Below are 21,105 nucleotides of genomic sequence, written 5' to 3'. Positions count from 1 at the left end.
CAGGGAAGGTGGACGAGGGGACGGTGGCCGTGTCCTCTCGGTGTCACTGCGGGGGAGAGCACGGCCGAGGTGCCGGTGTGCGGATCCTCCGAGCCGGGGCTGTGGGTGTGCTGGGGGTACCGGGTGTGACAGCGGTGCCGGGAGTACCGAGTGTGCCGGGGGTCCCGGCCGAGCGGCGGTGGGCGCGGCCCCTCACGGCGTTGCCATGGCGGCCACACTATGCTCCGCGGGGACGGGCGGGGACGGGCGGGGGCGGGCGCGGGGTGGGGCGGCCCCTTCATCACCAGCGCGACTGCAGACAGTGGTGGTCCCGGTGCGATGAGGGTACCACACGGGGCGGCTGCACGGTGAGTGTCTTGTAAACCCGCACGGAGCGGCTTCTACATCCGCACGGTGACTGAGTGTCCTCCACGGCCGCTCGGTGAATGCGTGTCCCCCGCATGGCGAGTGAGTGACCCAGAGCGCCCAGCCCGCAGGGCCGGCGGGTCGCGGGTGCCCGCGGGGTTGGGCCGTGCGGGGCCGTTGCGGGGGCGGTTGGGCTCAGTTAAAAAACTTGGAGAAACCCAGAGAGCTCGGCTCGGCTCGGCTCGGGCCTTTCCCTTCTCTCTCCGTAAGGCGTTTTCCTTAGAAACTTTAGGGGTGAACTTGTAAAAAGGGCGGTTTGGCGGCGCGGCGGTGCTGGAGGGGGCTGCGTGTGTCTGGCTGCACGTGAGCTCCGTCTCGCTACGGGCGTTCCTTTGCATGAATCCTAAAAGCTCCCTGGATTTGGGCAATCCCTGCTTCGCCACATTCATAGTAGCGGTAGTAGGAGCGTGGCATTCCTTACTCACTGTTGGAAGCTCTGTCATCCCACTTAGATGATGACAGCGATGGTAGCTGAAGCCTTTTCTATGTATTCTGCAAGGACCATCCGTGTTTTAGGGGAAGTCACAGCCTGGAGGTGACAGTGAAGTGATAGTGACAGCAAGCTGCGATTCTGTGCCCTAAACTATTTGGAAATGCCTGCATGCAAAGCAAAACTGCTTTCCAGCAACTCGGGGCTGAAATTCTGTGTCTTCCCAGCCGGGAATCACTTTCATGTGCTCCCTGCCTTCTCCCACAGGCATCTCTGATACATCTTTAAGCCACCGCAAATCTGTAATAGCATTAATTGTTCCCTCGGAAAGAGGAGGGTGGGCTCTGCAGGCTCACACGTTGTGTTCCCTGTGCTGTCTTAAGGGTAACAGCCTGTTTGTGGCTCCCATGAAAAGCAGTCAGGTGGGAATAAATGGGGATGTGCTGAATTCTCCACTAAAGGCCGAGGGATGAATAATAAATGACAGTGACTCCAGAGCAGGGACTCTCCCATGCTTTGTGCTCCTGAGTTCTCCTTAAGCTCTAGAGGCAGATGTGATGTGTCTATCCCATTCAGAAATGTTAAAAACAATCCCTGTGCCCTTTCATCCTCCGTGTGCTGTGCCTGCAGCATCCAGGACTCGGGAATACAGGCTTGATGTGTGGAGGGTGAATAGCTGTCTGCATTATACCTTCTATTCCTTATGTCTTATCCCTCTGGCATTCCCACAGCCTAGTTCAAAGGAAGTACCAATAATTCCTTTAATTTGCAGTGCTGCAGGCCTTTGACCTCGGGGCAGTGCTGCCTGCACACCCTCCCTGCCCAGTTGTGCATCCCAGGCATAACTTTACAGTAAATTTAGTTTTGTTGCCTCATTAGGCACCAGACACATAGGGCTGTGTAAGGACTGTGCTCCGGAATGATTCAGCTGCCACACAGAGACACGTTGACCCTTGTGAGCAAAAGCCTGACCCTAAATTCCTGCCCTGCAGATCAGGGCTTAAGCTCCTGCTCAAGCTCAGGAGTAACTGCTGACACAGTAGAGTCCCATAATTTATGAATCGACTGTAAATCAGGGAGACAGAAGAAGACCAAGTTCCTTGAAAGATCACATTGAGACTGAGTTATTTTGGAGAGTCATTTAAGCAGCATTTAGTCTGGCAGTGGAAATTAATTCATTAATTAACAGTGCTTGAAGGAATTAAATTCTACCCATGTTTCAAAACACTCCTAATCCAGAGTGGTTTCATGGTTCTGGGCTCTGATGATCAGACTGCAGGTGGGGTTTGGGCTGTGCCACCCCTGCTTGGCCACAGCAAGGGAGAAATCTTGGTACCTTTTGCTCTGCTTTGCTTCTCTCATTCATGTTGAGAAGCCTTTGGTGGGTTGTCCTGTGGTTGTTGACAGTGTTTGTTGAATTCTCAGTACCTTGATGGTCTCTGCATATGGGGATAGATTTTTTTTTTTACGGATTTAACACATAGTTACGTTTTCCATGTCATATATCTCTTATGTATCTATGTTTAACCCACTGGTTTTAATGGATGAAAGTCAATGAACAGTTAGAGGATTTGGAGGCAAATTCCAAGTCAAATTTCACCATCAAAGGATGGGTAACATGGAGTAAGGGATGGTCCATGGAGAGTAGAAGCAAACTCAGGGTTTATCTTTCAGATGCTCAGCCGTGAACAGACCAGGACAATTCCACTCCCATTTACACCAGAGCAGTTCCTGCTGAATTGAATTGTTATTCAGTCAATTCCTTTATCAGAAACTGTAGTGGTGGGACAGGGAGTAATAATTTCAAACTGAAAGATGGGAGATTTCAGTTCAATATATGTAAGGAATTCCTCCCTGTGAGAGTGGGGAGGCCTTAGCACAGGGTGCCCAGAGAACCTGTGGCTGCCCCTGGATCCCTGGAAGTATCCAAGGCCAGATTGGATGGAGCTTGGAACAGACTGAGATAGTGGAAGGTATCCCTGCCCATGGAAGAGGGTGGGACTGGATGGGATTAAAGGTCCCTTCCATCCCAAACCATTCCATGAGTCTATGAATTTATGCCATTTGGATTCACACATCAAAAAAATAGAAATATTTTGCAAATTGCAGTCTGGCTTTTTTGCCTTTGCCATCATGATCTTCATGCAAAAATAACTATTCATAGCATCAGCAGAGAATCTAAGATGCCCCATGTTGGGGTTTAAGTCTCCTGTGGAATTTTTTCCCCCCTCCCAAGTTGCTAGGAGACTAAGTGCTGAGTGCTTAACGTGGACAAAAGAACTGATAACTTAGTTTTGGGGGAGGGAAAAAAGCTCCCGGAGAGAGCGGAGGGTGGGGGGGATCTCGCGGTTTTTTTTCTCTTCTTTCTTCCGGGGGGAGCACGGATCGGGCCACGGCTGGCTGGAGTCCACGGTTAACGAAGGAGTCTGGTCCTGGGAATTCTACCATCTGTTGGAGTATCCAGGAATTCGGAGTTTCTTCGCTGTCCTGCTGGATTTTGGGTGAGACCGGGTCCCGCCGCTGCAGCTTCTCCGGCACTGCCACCTCTGCCTGCCGAGGACACCCCCTGCCTGCGGAGGACAGTCCACCGCGCCCGGCTTCCAGCCATCAGCGCCGGAGCTTCCACCGTGTGCCCTCGGGGTTCTTGGTTCTGTTCTACTATTGTTATAATTGCTGTTGGTTTTTTTTGTCTGTCCTGTTATATTTACTAGTAAAGGACTGTTATTCCTTTTCCCCATAGCTCTGACTGAAAAGTTTTATTCTTAATCTTCCGAATTATAATAACACGGAGGGAAGGATTCAAATTCCTCATTTCCTAGAGAGGCCTGCCTCTCCATAGCAGATACCTGTCTTTTCAAAAACCAAGACACCCCAGGGAATCAGCAATGTGCCATTGCCTATGGCCGTGCTGAGTTAGTGTGGTACAGCAAGGGAGAACCCAGCTGCAAAACTTGAGCATAATATTAAGCATGATTCCTTCATGTTGCAGAATTGCTCACAGATAAACCATCATTTCAGTTCTTTTCTAGAAAAAGTTATTTTAGAAGCTCTGCAAACTGTTTCTTTCAATGTGTATCACCAAAAGGAGAGTTTTCCTCCATAAAATGCCACAAACGGGTACAGCAGATGTTGATTTATGTCCACATCAGCTGATTTTCTTCATTACCCTTTCTGTTGGATCTTTGCTTATCCAGCAGGTCCTGTCGCCCTGATATCCAATGTCAAGTTGGATGTTTTTGCACATTTGGTGAAAGCTTGACTCAGTCTTTCTCCCCAACTTGGTATTGTCAGGTGCGTGATGGTCATCATGAATTACTGATAGTGATGGAAAAGTCACGAATGCACAGCTGTGCTGCAGGGCCTGGGCCTTTTTCTTGGGTTTAATTATCACTTTATTTCCTCTCTGCCTTTGAGTAATAATGTCAACAGAGGTTTCGTGCTGCCTTCACCACAAAAGAGGAACAGTTCCCTGCTCTGCTGCTGCAGCCAGAATCCTTTTTCCTGTTGTAGTTTGACCAGAGTTCTGCAGAATTTTCAACTGCAAACTCTAGAAAACATTTCACTTATCAAAAACTATTTTCTATGGGAATCTTGGCTGTTACTGATGCAAAAATAAACGTTAACTCCTGTGCATCAAATAATTTAAAGATAATGAATAATTCATTTCTTTTTCCCCACTTTTACAGTGTAACTAGTAAAATTGGGGAAATAGCATTAAAATGAAATCCCACTGCTGTGTTTTGTATTCAGACAGTAACTTTCTAATATAAGTATGGAAATTTGTTCATAAAAATAAGAATTCTATATGAACATTGTAAACACAAATAGCAACATAATTAAATAGTGGAAGACACAGTAATCTTTGAGTAGCCTGTGAGAGACAGTCCTGTGGAGGTGCCAGCCCAGCCTGCTCCAGGATACAGAAGTTTTCCCAATCGATTTTAAACTCCCCCCCTTGCTGTAGCAGTTGGGAAGAACCTTTATTTGGAGGGATCCTAAACTGCTTCACAAATCAACCTGGAGCCTGGGCTGGAGCTCACGGCTTCTGCCATGAAATGAAAATACTCCTGGAGTGGAACAGAATAATTGTTCAACAGAAACTTTTCTAACCTGTGCAGAGCGGAGCAGGGGGGATGCAGAGAGGCCTTCAGGGTGCATTTCTTTCATGTTTTGGGCTCTTCCCAAGGAAAACTCCAAATCCACTCTGGATGAACCATCAAAACCCACCCTTGATACCCCAATGGCTCAGTACTAATTTAGAGGGGAAACCCCCACACTGCATTGGCTGAAGGAACTAAATGCAGCTTCCAGAAAAGGTTTTTGGGGTATGATCAGTCAAAAAAAGAGAAACCCATTCAGTGGATCTGTTTGTGTTGGAACCCTCTCAAAACAGACAAAAATGTGATCCTGGAGGATCCTCTCATGGTTTAGTGACCATGGGGATATTTGATAGTTGTCCTTTGGTGTAGATGAGGATGGTTCTGGAGAGTTCCTGAGGAGAGCCTTGACTTTGTAATGCTCTTTTTACCCTGAAAGCAGCCCAGCTTTAGGGCTGCAGTGGCACATGGCATTGCTCATCCCTCTTCCTCTGGCATTTGAAGAGGAGATATGATTATGAAGATGGTTAATAGATGGAAAAGGATTGTTTCAATTTTTACCTTGCCTGCTTTTGCTGCAGTTTAGTCATAATAATGAGAGTTTTTGATAAGTGAGCTTTGGATTGAGTCACTGGGATCTCGAGTGAGTAAATAGATTTTGGGATTAGTCTGAGGAGCTGAGCAGAGCAGTCAGGGGAAGCTGCAGCACAGAGGGGGAAGAAGGAATCTCTGGGATCTTTGGCTCTTGTTCCTGCCAGTTCAGGGGGCATCACCTTGAAATGCTCTGGGAGAGCTCATAAGGTGTCTGAGCAACCTCCATGTCCACCAAAGACTTGAGGTCCACCTGGAAGGTTTGAGGGTTGATATTCTTCAGGGTGGGACCTGGGAGTGGGAACACCCAAAGGAGTAACCAACTGGAAAATTGTGGCAGAGAAGGAAATCCAGGGCACAGAGCCCCACCTCATCTTCCAGCCCCTGCTGGATCTCAGGATAGTCCTGTGCTCCTTAGGCATGGAGACACCAGGGGAAAAGGCTTGGGAATGAGTTTGTTGGTGCATGTTGTCACAATTCACATCCCCAATTCAGGAACAGGGTAATACTCTCTTTTAAAACACAGGGTAATTGTTGACATCATCATTTTTATTTTCGTTTTTCCTTCAGCTAAAAAATTCCTGGGAGCCCTGAGCATAGAGTAAGGAAATTATGCTTTTTCCTGTGGTGACTGAGCTAATAAAAGGCAGATGTTGGGAATAATGTCCCAGTAGGCAAAGCAGCTCATCAATCTCAGCTGCTGCTTCTATGAAAAAAAGAAAAAAATGCTATAAAAGTCTCTCTCTTCTTCCCCTAAATATCACCAGAGGAAGCCATAAATTCTGCTCCAGTGTTAATCTGTTCTATCACGGTGATATATCCATTAATGGATATCATATATCCATTAAACCTTCCATCCTTGCACAGCAAGAAATAACAATATTTCAGTGTTTAAAAGAAGTTGGTTTTTGGGTTTTATTTTTTTTGCAAAGTGACTGATTTGTCTGACTTTTCTAGACTCCACATGCTGAGAGTCTTTTATCTATGCAAGCCAGAACTCTTCCCTTTGCCATCAAGGCCTAACTGGCTGCTCACTGCCAGGCTCAGAGCAGAGCTTAGCGCTTGCCAGACTTAACCTTTTATTCCGGCTGCCAATGTGAGCCATAGTGCATGGATTTGGGAGCAGGTCAGGAACATGCATTCAGCTAATTAGTGGCCCATCAGGAGTTGGAAAGCAAATGAAAGTTGCAGACAGGCCTTGGCACAAGACAGGTCCTCACAGGGTGAGCAAAGCAAGTGCTGTGCTTCTGGCAGCACAAAAATGGCATTTTCAGGGATAAAAATCTGCCTGCTATAGCAGGGAGGAAAAATCCATTATATTCCTAATAAAGTAATAACACATATATATATTTTGAGCATAAAAGCTGAGGTTGTGGAACACAACAAGGAGTAAATTCCTACAAATATCAAACCATACAGTGGACAGGCCATGCTTAGGACAGTCAGGGAACTTGAGTGGGTGCTGTTAACTTTGCAGAATGGGGTGCTGGAATGGGAGGTCTTGCAAGGAAAGCCTGAGAATACTGACTGTCAGGACATGTTTGAAATGGGAAACAAATATAAGGGAGTGCCTTTATGATAGCAGGTGAATATTTACAGAAATATTTCATTCCAGCACAGCCAGTCCATGAACATGTGTCTTGGTTTTGAAAGACAGTTGTCTGCCAGGGAAAGCTAGTGCTTCCCTTGGAATGCAGAATGTAAACCCCCTTCCCTCTAAATTATTATAATTTTGCAATTAGGGGCTTTTAGGTAAAGATATGGGAATAGGAGTAACAGTTCTTTACTAGGAATATTAAAAAATAGAAAATAAGCAAGGAAGCAAACAAAATCCTGGAAAAAACCCTGACAGAGTCAGGGATACGACCTGACACCCTGTTGCTCAGGGTGTTGGAAGGAGTCCAAATAAATCCTCCTGGAGTAACAGATGTGGTTCTGTGGAGTGGAGATGATCCTATAGAAAGTCCAGTGGTGGTGAGATGGGTCTGGTCTTCCTCTGGGAATCCAGTGGAAAAAAAACAGATACCTTGTGTCCTTCATCCCAGTTTTTATCTAGCTAGGAACAGTTGGCTCCTCCCCCACTGGGTGAAGCATCTCACAATGGGATGATGTAATGCGTCATGTCATTGGTGGGCCCTAATGGCCCATTATCAGAAGATGTCCCCCTGGAGGATGGATGTTGGAGTCCAGGGCATTCCTTTGGTTGCCCTGGAAGGTCAGGGACCTGGGCAGGGGGGTCTGGGACCCCAGCCCAGAGCTCAGAGAGACACTGGCTTTGATTTCTGTCCATGGGAAAAACTTCCTACACTGAGAGAAGGTTTACAGGCCACAAGAATGTGAAAAAATAGTAGTTTAGCTTATCACAGGGTGAGAAAATAGTAGTTTTAGGTTCCTAGCATTGAAGTGAATGGGGACAAGATGGAGAATCTGGGGCGTTGTCTCCTTCTTCTCCTTCTCCTTCCCTCACTCCATTGCTGCATTGACGTGGCACAAAGTAGTTAGTGAGGATTGGGTCAAAGTAAAGATGACCTTTTTAGTAATAGTGATAGACATTGGTAAGAAATAGTAAACAAGAAATACGTAGTAATTAGTATAAAAGATAAGGACAACCCAGCTCGGGGGGAGACGTGAGGAATCCATGCAGCTGCGAACATCTTGTCGGACTCCGAGAAAATTGTAAGATAAGAAACAATAAACGAAGTATGCAACACTGAAAAATCTAAACCTGAGAACTCCGTCTCTTCCTTCGGCTTGGCTGTGAGCTGTGCAGGGGAGCAAAGGACCCTGAAACCACCTGAATGTTGGGGAAAGCCCCCGACAGATGGAGAGGTGGTGAAAGAGATAAGATACACTGCCCTACCTGGTTTTAATGGCTGGCCATTATCAGAAGGCATCCGCCCCCCTCTCCCCTGGAGTTACAAGAGAAGGATAAAACATCTCCCAAAAATCAGCTTTCAACAGATGAAATAAAATACACATTTTTAGGTTACATAACCTAAGACAACATGGAAATTCCAGCAACAGGATCCTGGGCTTACTCTAAATGAATCAATAACCTCATGTGCTAGGAAACAAGATCTTCCTGTCAGCTGCACTCTCTGATAGAAAGAATCTAAAGCCACTACACAATTCATAATACTTCATTATGCTAAGTTATTATTCATTCTAAATTTTATATGATTCTACTACATCCCTGCTAATTTGCATGTCTGTTATTAATATTAAATTCCCACTCAAAATCCCGTAGGGAAAATGGCAAGTTTGTTAATATCCTTGCAGAGGATTAAGCATGACCCGAAACCCAGAGTCTTTATAAACCCTTTGGTGCTTTTTCCACTACTTTTACCTTACCATTCTCAACTTCAAAGTCTGTTGTTATACCTGCAGGACTGCCAGGCTGTAATGCATCATTTATTATGTCCAGCAGGTGACTGGTGGTTAACATTGATCTCCAAGTGAATGTGATTGTTGGGTCTTATTTCCTGCAGCTTTCCCGGGGAGCTTTGCGTTTCTATCAGTGACAAGATGACAATTCGTATTTCTACCAAATGCTGCAGTGACTCATCCTATTAACTCTGCTGGAATGCACACTTCCAGTCATCCTGCCACGGTGAGTTCGTGGGATTTTGCATCCTTGCTGGGAATATTTTTCAGGATTTAGTCCATAAGTATGTGTTTAGTAGTACAAATAATCTTTTCCTAAAGCAGGAACTTCCCAGGAATGACCACAGCCCCAAAGAAACCAAATACTGCATATGACAGCTATTTTTTTTAAGTTAATGAAGTATTTTAGAGCAATTGAGATACTGCTGGCCTCATGGTTTTTAAAGCCTTCGTTGGTTTGGACTGGAAGCCCTGTGAGAAGGATCTTCATGTGTTGTAGGAACTGATATCAAAGCATGATAAATTGGCCCTTGAAAATGTTGCCCTGTGAGGGGATCCCCATCTGACTAAGAATGAGTCTACCATGAATCATGATGGAAAAATGAGGCATCCAAAAAACCCCAAATATCCAGCATGTCAGAATATGGATTATGATTTCATACTGGGTGCCCAAATTAGACTCCTCATTTTGTGCCCTCTGAGAACTCCCAGCTCATCAAGCCAATATCCTGGAACATTCCAGTAGAAACAGAATCCCAGGATGGTTTGGGTTGGAAGGGACCTTATATCCCATCTCATTCAGTGGGTGGGGAAACATCCTAGTCAGGGTTGCTCCAAGCCCTGTCCAACCTGGCCTTGGACACTTCCAGGGATGGGGCAGCCACAGCTTCTCTGAGCACACTGTGCCAGGGCCTCCCCACCCTTAAAGGAAAGAATTTCTTCTCAATATCCCATCTAACCCTGCTCTCTTTCCCTTAAAGCCATTATTTTTCCTTTTGTTGGGTGGAAAAAGTAGGACACATTTTTGTGGATCAAGTCTCATCCTGTGTTTACTTTTTGTGCCCTTGAAGGTGCCTTTCTGTGGCATGGCTCAAGCCCACAGCTTTGCAGCACATTTTGCCCACCCTGCAGCCCTATCTGCCAGGGAAGAGCTGAGCTATTATTTGTTATCCCAGAGAAACTCGATGGTAACTGGACTGAAACCTGATGGAAATTCATGCATTATCTCTTGATAACAGGATAAATAAACACTGCCTTCACCTCCTGCATTACCATTAATGGAAGGAAAAACTCATGGAAAACACTGTCAAACCAGTTTAAATATGTCTCCATTTAGGTTCCCCAGATGCTTTACTGCTTCTCCTTTGTGATCGCGACACACAAAGCAAACACACGGAGACAAGAGATTTGCAGGGCAGAGATGTTCCTCCAAGAGAGCCCAAGGCTGAGCCAAGGCCGAGAGCCCCTCTGCCTGTTTATTTCTTACTTTTTATACATTTGTGGGTCTGGCTGTGGATTGGCTTCTGGAGTTATCACCTCCCAGCCAAATGGCCAGACCAACTGTCAGTTACAGTTGTTTTCAGGTTAGAAATATGCAAACAAAGGACAGAGAATGAAAAACAAAGGATTTGTTTATGTTACATGTGTGAGAAAAGGCAAAAACTGCTCCTAATATTGTACAGAAGCTAAAAAGACTGACTCCATCTTATGAACAATCAAAAGGCTTTAAAAAACTCAGAAAAACCAGGGTGACACTCCTTGTCTCATCTGGGTTTAAATTATGACTGGAAATCCATCCACGTTTGGCATTCCTGCCTTTGGAGCTTATGCCAGCTGCAGTCCTGAAGTAAGTGAGCAAAATACTTCCAAATGTCCAGCTTAATAGAGAAATGGATCTTTGAATTAAAATAAAGCTTTAGCAGGAGATCATAGACATTTATAGTGATGTATAAAATGTGTAAGCAGGAAAGCCCGTGCAGAGATAAGAGGAATGGCAGTTTCTGTAGGTGTTTCTGAAGTGATCCCCCAAAACAAGGCCACCACAGCAGCTCCCAAGACATTTTGCTACATCTCTTTTTTAGCCTCTTCTCCCAGGGAACAAGGGACAGGATGAGGGGAAACAGCCTCAAGCTGCACCAGGGGAGGTGCAGGTTGGACAGCAGCAGGAATTTCCTCATGGAAAGGGTGGTGGGGCCTTGGAAGGGGCTGCCCAGGAAAGTCTGGAGTCCCCATCCCTGGAGGTGTCCAAGGAAGGACTGAAGGTGGCACTCAATGCTCTGGGCTGGTGACAAGGTGGGGTTCGGGCACTGGTTGGACTCAATGGTCTTGGAGGGCTTTTCCAACCTCAGCGATTCTGGAATTCTGTGATCTGTAAAAGGTCCCTGTGCAACCGATTTCAAGTGAAAAGTAAAAAGAATTGGAGCATTTAAGTATTCCCAGCCTTTATTGTAAACAGAAAAACATGGGAGCAGATAGAAGCAAAGGGAAGAGGATGGAGCTGCCACAGCTGCACAAAAACTATTTCAGCTGTATCCTGCCTGAAAATGCCAGCATATGGCAAACTGTAATAAATTGACAAGCCAAATTTGGTAAATCAAAATTTAGAATTTTATTTTGAGACTTAAATTCAGTCTCTAATAGCCACAATTAAAAGGGACAGCGTCGAACCCCGGGGTTTCGGCACTGAGTGAACGTGGTAACGGACTCTGTCGCTTCGCCACCCCCTCTGTTCACAAATTGTGCCCAGCACTGCCGGTTTTTATACAGTCTTTCGCTGAGAGTGGACAGCGACCGTAGAACTCTTGCTTCATGGTGGCTTCATTAGGTATTCATGTTCAGGTCTGGGGTCAGTTGAATAGATTCTCAGAGTGGAACAATGCTATGATTGCCGGGTCCGAGAAGGTTTGGAAATGTTAAATCGGGCCGGAACAGATAAGATACCAATCTTCTTCAAATCGTTCGATCGTTAGCATGCCCATCTCCGGGGAAGGTACGACCACTCTCTTCATTTTCCATTCTTCTAGTTTTTTTTGGTTGTCTCGAAGCTGTTCCCAGCAGAAATTCTTTCCTTCCCCAATCCCCGTGCAGTTTTAGTCTTAGTTAACCCTAAACACACTTTAGGTTTACAGATCTTAAATCAGACCGAATGCAGATCAATTTTATATTGCATATCACTACATTTCACTGTGAATTAATTACATATCACATTTCCTAACACGAATTAACTTTAGGTCATATATCACAATCCCTCCCGTTCTATATAAACACATTTAATTCGTGTTCCTGTTATTGCCTTTTTTTCTTTTAACAGAAAAGCCTCTTAACAAGAATTTTATTAAACACACAAAGACTTCTTATACTTTAAACATTATCTTTATAGTCCTCCCACTCTTCTTTGGGTTCACTCTAATATGATTTTACACTTATCTCTTTCTTGTATTTGGGCTTTGAATCTTGCTAGAACTTCTGCTGCCCTGCTTCTTTCCTCATTTAACTTCTATAAAAAGATTTTTACTGGAGGCTGGCAAACCCCAATCACTAGATTGCTTTTCTAATTGTTTGTATTGTTCACTGAGTGACCTCATCTTTTCTTGCTCCATCCTTTTTCTTTTTGCTTCTAGCTCCTGTCTCTTTAATTCTTGGGCTACTTTCTGTATTTTGCTTTCTGGGTCTATCCCCTCCTCATCTTTAGAGAAGCAGAAGGTCCTTTCTAACTTTAAGCAAACTCTTTTCTCATTCTCACTTAACAGATCTAGGATGATGGGCCTGCTGCTTAGGGAAGCTGTCTTAAGTTTTTCATTTTGCCTTACTTAATAGGTTTTTCCATTCAGCGTACACATCCCCAATTTATTCTGCTCATAGCACAGTTTGTTTACCTGACAGTATGCTACAAAGGTGGATTCTTTCTTACCCTTAACCTACACAGTTTTATTACACTTTTCACATATGGGGATTATGGGCATGCTACTTATATCCCGCCTTTTTCTAGACATTGCCACTGGGTCATGGTATATGTTTTTTTCTTTTAATTTACATATTCTGAACTAACTTTTGTTGTGGTTGCAAAGCCCCCTTTGTTGGATTTCTGGGCAATTAAAATGTACCCGGAAAGCTATATCCTGGCCCCAGGTAGGCTCTTGCTGAGTCTCTTTCAGGCACTTCCTTTCCTGCCCCATTTGTCCCTTAGGGTTGGGGAGGCCATTCGTGCGGTACATGACTAGACTCAGGATCATTAGGAATACCCATATGTGTACCCCTCTGCCTTTGCCTCCGCCCACTGGGTTGCCACCAGCGGTGAGGTAATTTATCTTCTCGGCAGCAAGGGTATTCTTCTGGGCTTCTATAGGTCTGTCCTGTTAGCATACCGCCTCTTATACGTGCCCCACCTGGCCAATTTTATTTGATCTGCTATACAGGGTACTTTTACTGCCCTCCTACACCCAATTGCCAAAGGCTTGGCTTTTGTATTTAGCTTTCCCCTCAACCCGTTTGTGAATAAATGGAACTACCTTAGGGAATCTAATTCTAATATACCTGCCTCAATGGCAACAAATAGAAAAAGGTCTGTGAGCCGCCTTTCTTCTTCTAAACAATTTTCACACAGGCTCTAAGGTCTGATCCCTCTGAAACAATGGGCTACCTAAGTCTCTTTACAATAAGCACACTTAAAATGAACAAAAGGATAACAAGTACACTCAATTTGGATACAACTTATCGAATACCAGCTGGTCATTGAGTCTGTCGGTGGATTTTCAGCTTCAGGTCTCCCGGTGAAGAGGTTATTCTCCACTCTGGAATGTTGTCTCGCTGCTCGACCTTTTTTTTTTACTCGGGAAGAGTGTGTCTAGCTTTTTTTTGGTTTTTTTTCTGCGGTTCTTACTGCAGCGTCTGTGGTCAAGAGGACGAGGAAAGGTCCCTCCCAGTGAGGAGTTAGCGGTGCTTCTTTCCACGTCTTGATTAGCACCTTGTCTCCCGGTTGGATCTTATGGATGGCAAATCCTAAGGGTGTACTCTGTAATATTAGTCCACGTTTTTGAAGTTCCTGTAAATTTTTATTAATTGATACAAGATAAGATTGTATTTGACAATCCTCAACTCGAGGGTGTCCCACTGGCATTCTATGTTCGTATGGCATTCCGTATAGCATCTCAAAAGGGGACAACCCTGATCCTGAGTGGGGTTGAGTCCTGATGTGTAAAAGTGCAAGGGGGAGGCACTTCACCCATGACATCTTGGTCTCAAGCATAAGTTTTGATAATTGAGCTTTCAATGTTTGATTCATCCTTTCTACCTGTCCCGAACTCTGGGGGTGCCAGGGCGTATGGTATTCCCACCGGATTCCTAAGGCATTTGCCAAATGTTTTATGATTTTGGAGGTGAAGTGTGTCCCCTGATCTGAATCTATGGAGTCTGGGATTCTATATCTTGGTATTATTTCCTCTAGTAGTTTCTTAGCTACTACTTGGGCGGTGGCTCGAGGACTAGGGAATGCTTCTACCCAGTGGGTTAATTGATCTACTATCACTAATAGGTATCTATGCCTCCCAATTTTTGGTAACTCAGTAAAATCCACTTGGATCCTCCCGAATGGGCGGTAGGCTAAAGGACGTCCCCCTGGGGATACTTGCCTGGTCCTAGATCTATTTATCCTTTGACATATCATACATCTCTGGACCTCCTGTTTTGCTAGTTCATAGATTCCTTTACACCCAAAGAACTTTAAGAATTGCTCAGCCAGGGCCTGGGTTCCCCAGTGGGTCTGCAAATGTAGCTTTTTTAAGATTTTTCTGGCATAGGCATTTAGTATTAATTCTCTACTATCTGGTAGTTTCCACTTCTTATCTTCTAGTATTCCTCCTATCCTTTTGAATTCTTCTATCTTTTTTTCAGAAGGACAGGGAGGAAATTCCTGAGGTTCACCCTCTAGGGTTTCTGGAGCATTTAGGGTAAGGAGCGCTGCCCTTCTTGCCTCCTGATCTGCTAGATTGTTTCCTCTTGTTCTGAACTGCATTCCCACCTGATGCCCTTTTACATATACTACAGCGATGGCTTTTTGCTCTCTTATAGCCGCTAAAATTTGTTTTATTAAATTTTCATGTATTAGGCTTTTCCCTTGGGTATTTATTAATCCTCTTTCTTCCCAGATTTTTCCAAATGTGTGTACTACTCCAAAAGCATATTTGGAATCTGTGTAAATGGTCCCTGCTTTTCCTTTTAATCCTTTTAGAGCCCTGAGGACTGCATATAGTTCACATGCTTGTGCTGACCAGGATGCACTTAAGGGGCCAGATTCTACTACTTTTCCTGTTTTTCCATCTATGATGGCATAACCTGACTTTCTTTTCCCTTCCAAAGCTCGGGCTGATCCATCCACAAACCATTTTTCCCCTTCCTCCAGTTCCTCTTCCTCTAAATCTGCCCTAATCTTTGTTTGGAGTTCTATCATTTCAGAGCAATTGTGGGTGGGCCCTTCTGATGCTTCCCCAAAAAGGAACTCGGCTGGGTTTTTGGCTGTGGTTGTTCTTAGTTCCAATTCAGGTGCGTGGATGAGTATGGCCTTGTATTTTAAAAGCCTAGCATCTGTAAGCCACTTATCTGCCTTTTGCTGCAGGATAGTTCTTACATTATGGGGAGTATATACTACTAACAGGGCCCTAAAGGTAATCTTCTTAGCTTCTTCCACTAGCAGGGCTACTGCCACAATTGCCTGTAGGCATGTGGGCCATCCCTTGCTTACTGGATCCAGTAATTTAGAGATATAACCTACAGGTTTTTTGTCCCCTGCCCAATCTTGTGTTAAGACTCTATGGGCTGTGTGGTTGCTCACATCTATGAACAACTGGAACTTCTTTCTCACATCTGGGAGGCTTAGGACAGGGGCTGCAATTAAAGCTTCCTTTACATGCCTTAACTCTCTATCATCTTGCTCAGTCCATTTCAGCTTATCTGTAGTTAGTTTCTCATACAAGAACTTCACCTTCTCACTATAGCCCTCTATCCACTGTCAGCAGTACCCGAGGAGCCCCAGCAGCTGTCTCACTTGTCTCTTGTTTCTCGGGGGAGGTAACTCTATTATACTGGCCACCCTCTCTGGGTCTAATCTTTTTTTTCCTTTTTGTAATCCAATGTCCTAAGTACTTTACCTCAGGCTCTGCAAACTGAAGTTTAGACTTTGAGACTTTCAGTCCCTTTTCTCCCAAAAAATTTAGTAATGATATGGTGCAAGCTTTTACTTTCCCCCTCCTCTTGTCCCGCAATTAGCAGGTCATCTACGTATTGCAGGATCTTGGTCTCCTCCCTCGGGGAAAATTGGCTCAGTAGCTGTTCTAGGGCTTGTCCAAACAAATTAGGTGAGTCGACAAACCCTTGGGGAAGGGAAGCCCATCTCAGCTGTTGTTTTCTATTTGTGTCTGGGTCTTCCCACTGAAAAGCGAAATAGTCTCGTCTCCTTTCAGTTAATGGGCAAGTCCAAAAAGCATCTTTTAGGTCTATTACGCTATACCATATATCCTCTGGGGAGACCCAGTTCAAAAGAGTGTATGGGTTTGCTACCACGGGGAACCGTGTTTTTGTTCTCTCATTAACCGCTCTTAGGTCCTGAACTAATCGATAGCTCCTGTCTGTTTTCCTTATTGCTAGGATAGGGGTGTTATGCCAGGACATACAGGGTTCTAGGATCCCTTTTGCTATTAAACCCTCTATTATAGGCTTTAATCCTCATCTCCCTTCTAGGGAGATAGGGTATTGTTTCACCCTTATGGGGTCCTCTGGTCTTTCAATTTCAATTGAAATTGGTTCCATGTCCAGTTTCCCCGCCTCCCTTTCAGTGTGCCACACCTTTTGGTTAATTTCCTTCTCATCCTCGAGGGTCAATTTATATAAACTTACTATCAATCTGGAATCTTTCACGATTAAATTAATACCTAATGCAACCATCAGATCTCGGCCCAATAAGTTATAATCGGCCTCTTCAACTAATAGCATATCCCCTAAGCAAATCTTATTCTCAGATTCAATTTCTACATTTTTGACTATGGGAACTTTAAAGGGTTCCCCCTTTGCCCCTATGACCATCATAGAATCCTTACTTATTTTACACCCTGGGGGAAATTGTTTAAAAGTACTTTTTTTGGCCCCAGAGTCCACCAGGAAGTCCGTCTCCTTCCCTTTGGGTCTTATTTTAAGTTTTACCACAGGCTCTTTAGATGTTATGGACCCCAAAATAAAAAGCCCTCGACATCCCTAATCTTCTTGGAAAATTTTTTCATCCCTCATTCTCTTTTTGCAGTCCCTTTTCAGGTGGCCCTTCTTCTTACAATAGAAACATTCAGGTCCTTCCTCTTGATTATTAGGGGTCCTCCTCTGAGGGGGTGCTGGCTTTTTCTGTGGGGGCCCTTTTTAATGTTTTCCCTAGGTCTTGAGGATGCTCCTGTTTTTGAGCTTCCCTTACTGCTGCTACCAATACCTTTGCCTGTATTTTCTGTCTCTCCTCATCTCTCCTCATATATACTTTCTGAGCTTCCCTCAACAATTCCTGCAAACCCTTTTCCTGCCAACCCTCAATTTTTTTCTAGTTTCCTCCATATATCGTCCCATGATTTTGCCACAAATTGTGTTTTTAATAAAACTTCCCCCACAGGGGAATCAGGGTCCATCCCAGAGTATACCTGGAGGCTTTTTCTCAGTCTTTCTAACCATTCAGTGGGGGTTTCCTCCTTCCCTTGACATTCCCCAAATACTTTACTCAGGTTTTGTCCCCTGGGCACCGCCTCCCTGATGCCTTGAATTATTATATTCCTCATATCAATCATACTTCTCCTACCTTCTTCTGTCTTGAGCGTTCCACTGGGGATCCTGGCTTGGCCATTTTTGGTCCCCAGGGGTGCTTTGGGGGTTTCAGCATTCCCACTCCCTCATTCCTGCTTGCCTTATCATTTCCCTTTCTTCGGTGTTAAATAGCGACCTTAATATTGCAGTAAGGTCCTCATACGAGTATATGCTAGTTCCTAAAAACTCGTCCAATCTTTCTGATACCCCTAAAGGATCATCCATAAGTTTACCCATTTCCTTTTTAAAAGCTCTAACATCACTTGTGTTAATCAGTACGTTTACGTATCCGATGATTCCTGGAGCAGTGGGCACTTCCCGTAAAGGGAAAAGGATATTTCTTTCGCCCTCATTCTCACTTTCCACTTCATTTAACCTTTTTAATTGCCTCCTGGTTCTCCTGGCGGGTGGGGTATGCCTGGCCTCTTGTGGATTCTAAGGAGCCTGTGCAGCGGGGCTGAGGAAAGAGGCCAATTCTAATTCAGGTGATGAGGGATTGAGGAGTGGGGCTTGGGGCGTGGGAGGCTGGGCACCCTGCCAGAAAGGCTGGGGAACTGGCGTGGGATCCAGTGGGGGAGGGAGCCCAGAGGGCGGGGGCTGAACCGCTGTCTGCGGGAACTGCAGTCCCGGAGGAGGCACTGATGCTATCAGTGGCGGTGCGGGGACCCCCTGCAGAGGTGGAAGCCCAGACCCTGGGGGTTCTGGAGGGGCACCCGGGTTCTGTGCAGGTTGTGGGGGTGGCATGAGGTATGGCAGGGGCAGATTATCTAAAGGTTCCCATTTATCACTCGAGGTTCCAGTGGGATTATTAAGTCTCACTGGAAAAAGTTTAGTATCTGTTCTTTCCCACATTCTAGCAGATTCGTATTCTTCCTTATTCTTTCTCATTTTTACGTAGCTGACTAAAGCATTACAAATCCACTTCTCAAATGTTCCAAAGACAGGCCATATTACATGATCCTGTACTTCAACCCCCCCCAAACCTCTACGCAATAATGTATCATTTTTTTCTTTAGATTTCTTTTTCCGTGCAGGGCATTCCTCCCAATGTTTTAATATCCATCCCAAAGGACTCTCAAACGGAATCTCTGGAATGTCCCTTGCTATTCCCTTTGCAGATTTCTCCGTGGATTTCTCCTGGGTTTTACTCTTCTTTTGTCCCATTCTATGGTGTCACCGGCTACTAACCCTAAGGGTGATCAGTCCCTGTCGGGGTTTCCCCTGATGGTGATGAGCTTTCCTTTTCTGCTTTTCTCCCGGACCCTTCCCTGGTCCTAGGCTGAAAGGTTTACCAGTCCCGGAACTCCTGAGGACGTACCCTTCCCTTTCAGCCTTCCTGTGACCGACCCCCGAACTCCCTGAGCTTCGGGTTTTATGTGTGAGGTGTGTTTGTTACTCCCGTAATTTTCGCTTACCCCGCGACCGACCACACCCCTCGCAGGGAAGTGGAACTGCGATCTTGGGGTCCCACTCGCTTCATGATAGAATCACATCTCACTCACACGCTCGGTCACCCCCACTCAACCACGCAATACTTATTGTAATAGACTATGAACACGAAGAAAAGTTCCAATAGGAATTTATTACATTACAGCAGGCAAAGCAAAGGCAAATACAGCGCTGGACGGCAGGGGAGTCTCGCTCCACCAACTGCCGTGAATTGGCAGGTTTTTCAGTCTTGCTTTTATCTTGCTTCTTTCCTCCGATGATGTATGTGTGACGTGTTGCTAGGAGGGTCTCTTTCTGTCCCTCAGTGGTCGCAGAGATGAAGGCTGTAGTTGTAAGCTGGAATTCCTGAGACTTAAAGCTGATTAAGCAAGTAGAGAAGGAATGGGCAAGGGTCTGTTTGCCTATAAGCTTAGATAGTGACATAGTAACTTCTTGTTATCTTGAGTTATTTGATCTCTAGTGAACAAAAAATAGTTAATGTTTATCACAATTCCCCCATTTCTCTTGTTCTTACTTATTTTTGTTCACTGTATCTTTGCAGTTCTTGTCTAGCTAACTCTAAAGTTTCTAAATTTTCTTCTTCAGGTATCTGATCATACTTAGTCCTAAGAAGCATAAGATGTGCCGCTTCCAGCCGGCTTTTCACTATAGTAATCAGTTTATTAAATATACATGGTCTAAAGTCTGCTTGCAAATATTTATCATGCCCTCCCCTGGGTGTCCAGTCAGAGGCGATTGTTTCACAGCCCCAATATCCACAAAAATATTCCCCAGGATAATTACAATATTCTTTACTGTGATTTGAACTTGGGCACATGTAAAATCCCGTTAGGTTCAGTACTCTTCTATAATGATTTATGTTGGTCAGATCACACAATCCTACTCTGAAACTGGGTGCTCCTACAGTAGTTACAGTTTGCAAAATCTCATTGTCATCTCATCGCCATAGTGACCATTTAAAGGGTTGGTGTGGTAGATTGTCTAAGGCATTAATCCCTCTTAAGTATAACATCAGCAAAAGAAAAGTAATCGGCTGGGTCACGTGGTGAGCATCATTGGGGGCATAGGAATGGGAGTATATTTCAGGATTGTTCTATTTCATAGACTGCAACCTGTCTCTCTGCCCAGGGTCCTTGCTCTAATTCCTATTTCTGAGGCAATTCCTCAAATATTGTTTTGTTGTCCCACCCCTGGGGTTTCTTTCCTCCACAGCTTTTTATCCCTCTGCCTTTCCCGTCGACTCGGTTGCCTCGAGCCACGGGGGGTACTATCTTCTCGGCAGCAGGGATATTCTTCAGGAGGTCCCCGGGGGCGACTCTGTTGCCTCTTGACGTAGGAATCCCAGTTCCGATACTTAACTGGGGGTGTATCACACCGGATTCCCTTTAGGCGTGTGTGGCAGGTGCAGTTAACAATTTCAGCTATGAACGGGATGGGTTCATTAGGGTGATAATAATAATATTTTGGTTTAATCCCTAATGCAAAAATCCTCCACCACTCTTCTGATTCTCCTACTAATCCTTCATATTTAACTTTATATTCTAGAATCCAATCAGTTTTGTTCTGCTGCAATACCCAACAGGGGCTGCAAATTCCTCTAGGAGGGGTTCCTTGCCTACAATGACTCCACCACCTGTCCCCGCAGATTTTACAAATATAACAAACAAAGGGATAACAATTGCACGCTGGGTCTCTACACTTTATCTTAACATTAGAGTTACAAATTAATCTTTCCTCCGTGTAGTGTGGTTCTGGTGCATATTCTACACGGTGTCCATTCATTGATGATCTCTCCTCTGGATCCGTAACTTCAGGTCTCTAGGATTGCTTGTTACCTGCTACTCAGGAGTCCGTTTGCTCACTGGCCCTTTAATTCTGCTAGCATGGGTCCATCCCTTCTCTGCTGTTCTGACTGCAGTATCT

At 44.9% G+C, this 21,105-nt stretch overlaps 1 protein-coding gene across 1 annotated transcript in view; it reads left to right on the top strand.

Moving 5' to 3' along the window:
• Window positions 1-3,194: 3,194 nt before the first annotated feature.
• LOC120764856 (terminal nucleotidyltransferase 5C-like) overlaps window positions 3,195-21,105 on the top strand; it is a 33,306-nt gene continuing 15,395 nt past the window's right edge. The window contains exons 1-2 of the mRNA XM_058423962.1: window positions 3,195-3,336; window positions 9,012-9,133. Of these exons, the coding sequence (XP_058279945.1) occupies window positions 9,107-9,133 (27 nt within the window). The 5' untranslated portion in view covers window positions 3,195-3,336; window positions 9,012-9,106. The remainder of the gene's footprint in view (window positions 3,337-9,011; window positions 9,134-21,105) is intronic.

The sequence above is a fragment of the Hirundo rustica genome, chromosome W (genome assembly GCF_015227805.2).
Source record: "Hirundo rustica isolate bHirRus1 chromosome W, bHirRus1.pri.v3, whole genome shotgun sequence".
Taxonomy (NCBI): Eukaryota; Metazoa; Chordata; class Aves; order Passeriformes; family Hirundinidae; genus Hirundo; species Hirundo rustica.
The sequence above is the reverse complement of the archived record's forward strand: the minus strand, read 5'-3'. Positions and strand labels throughout refer to the sequence as shown.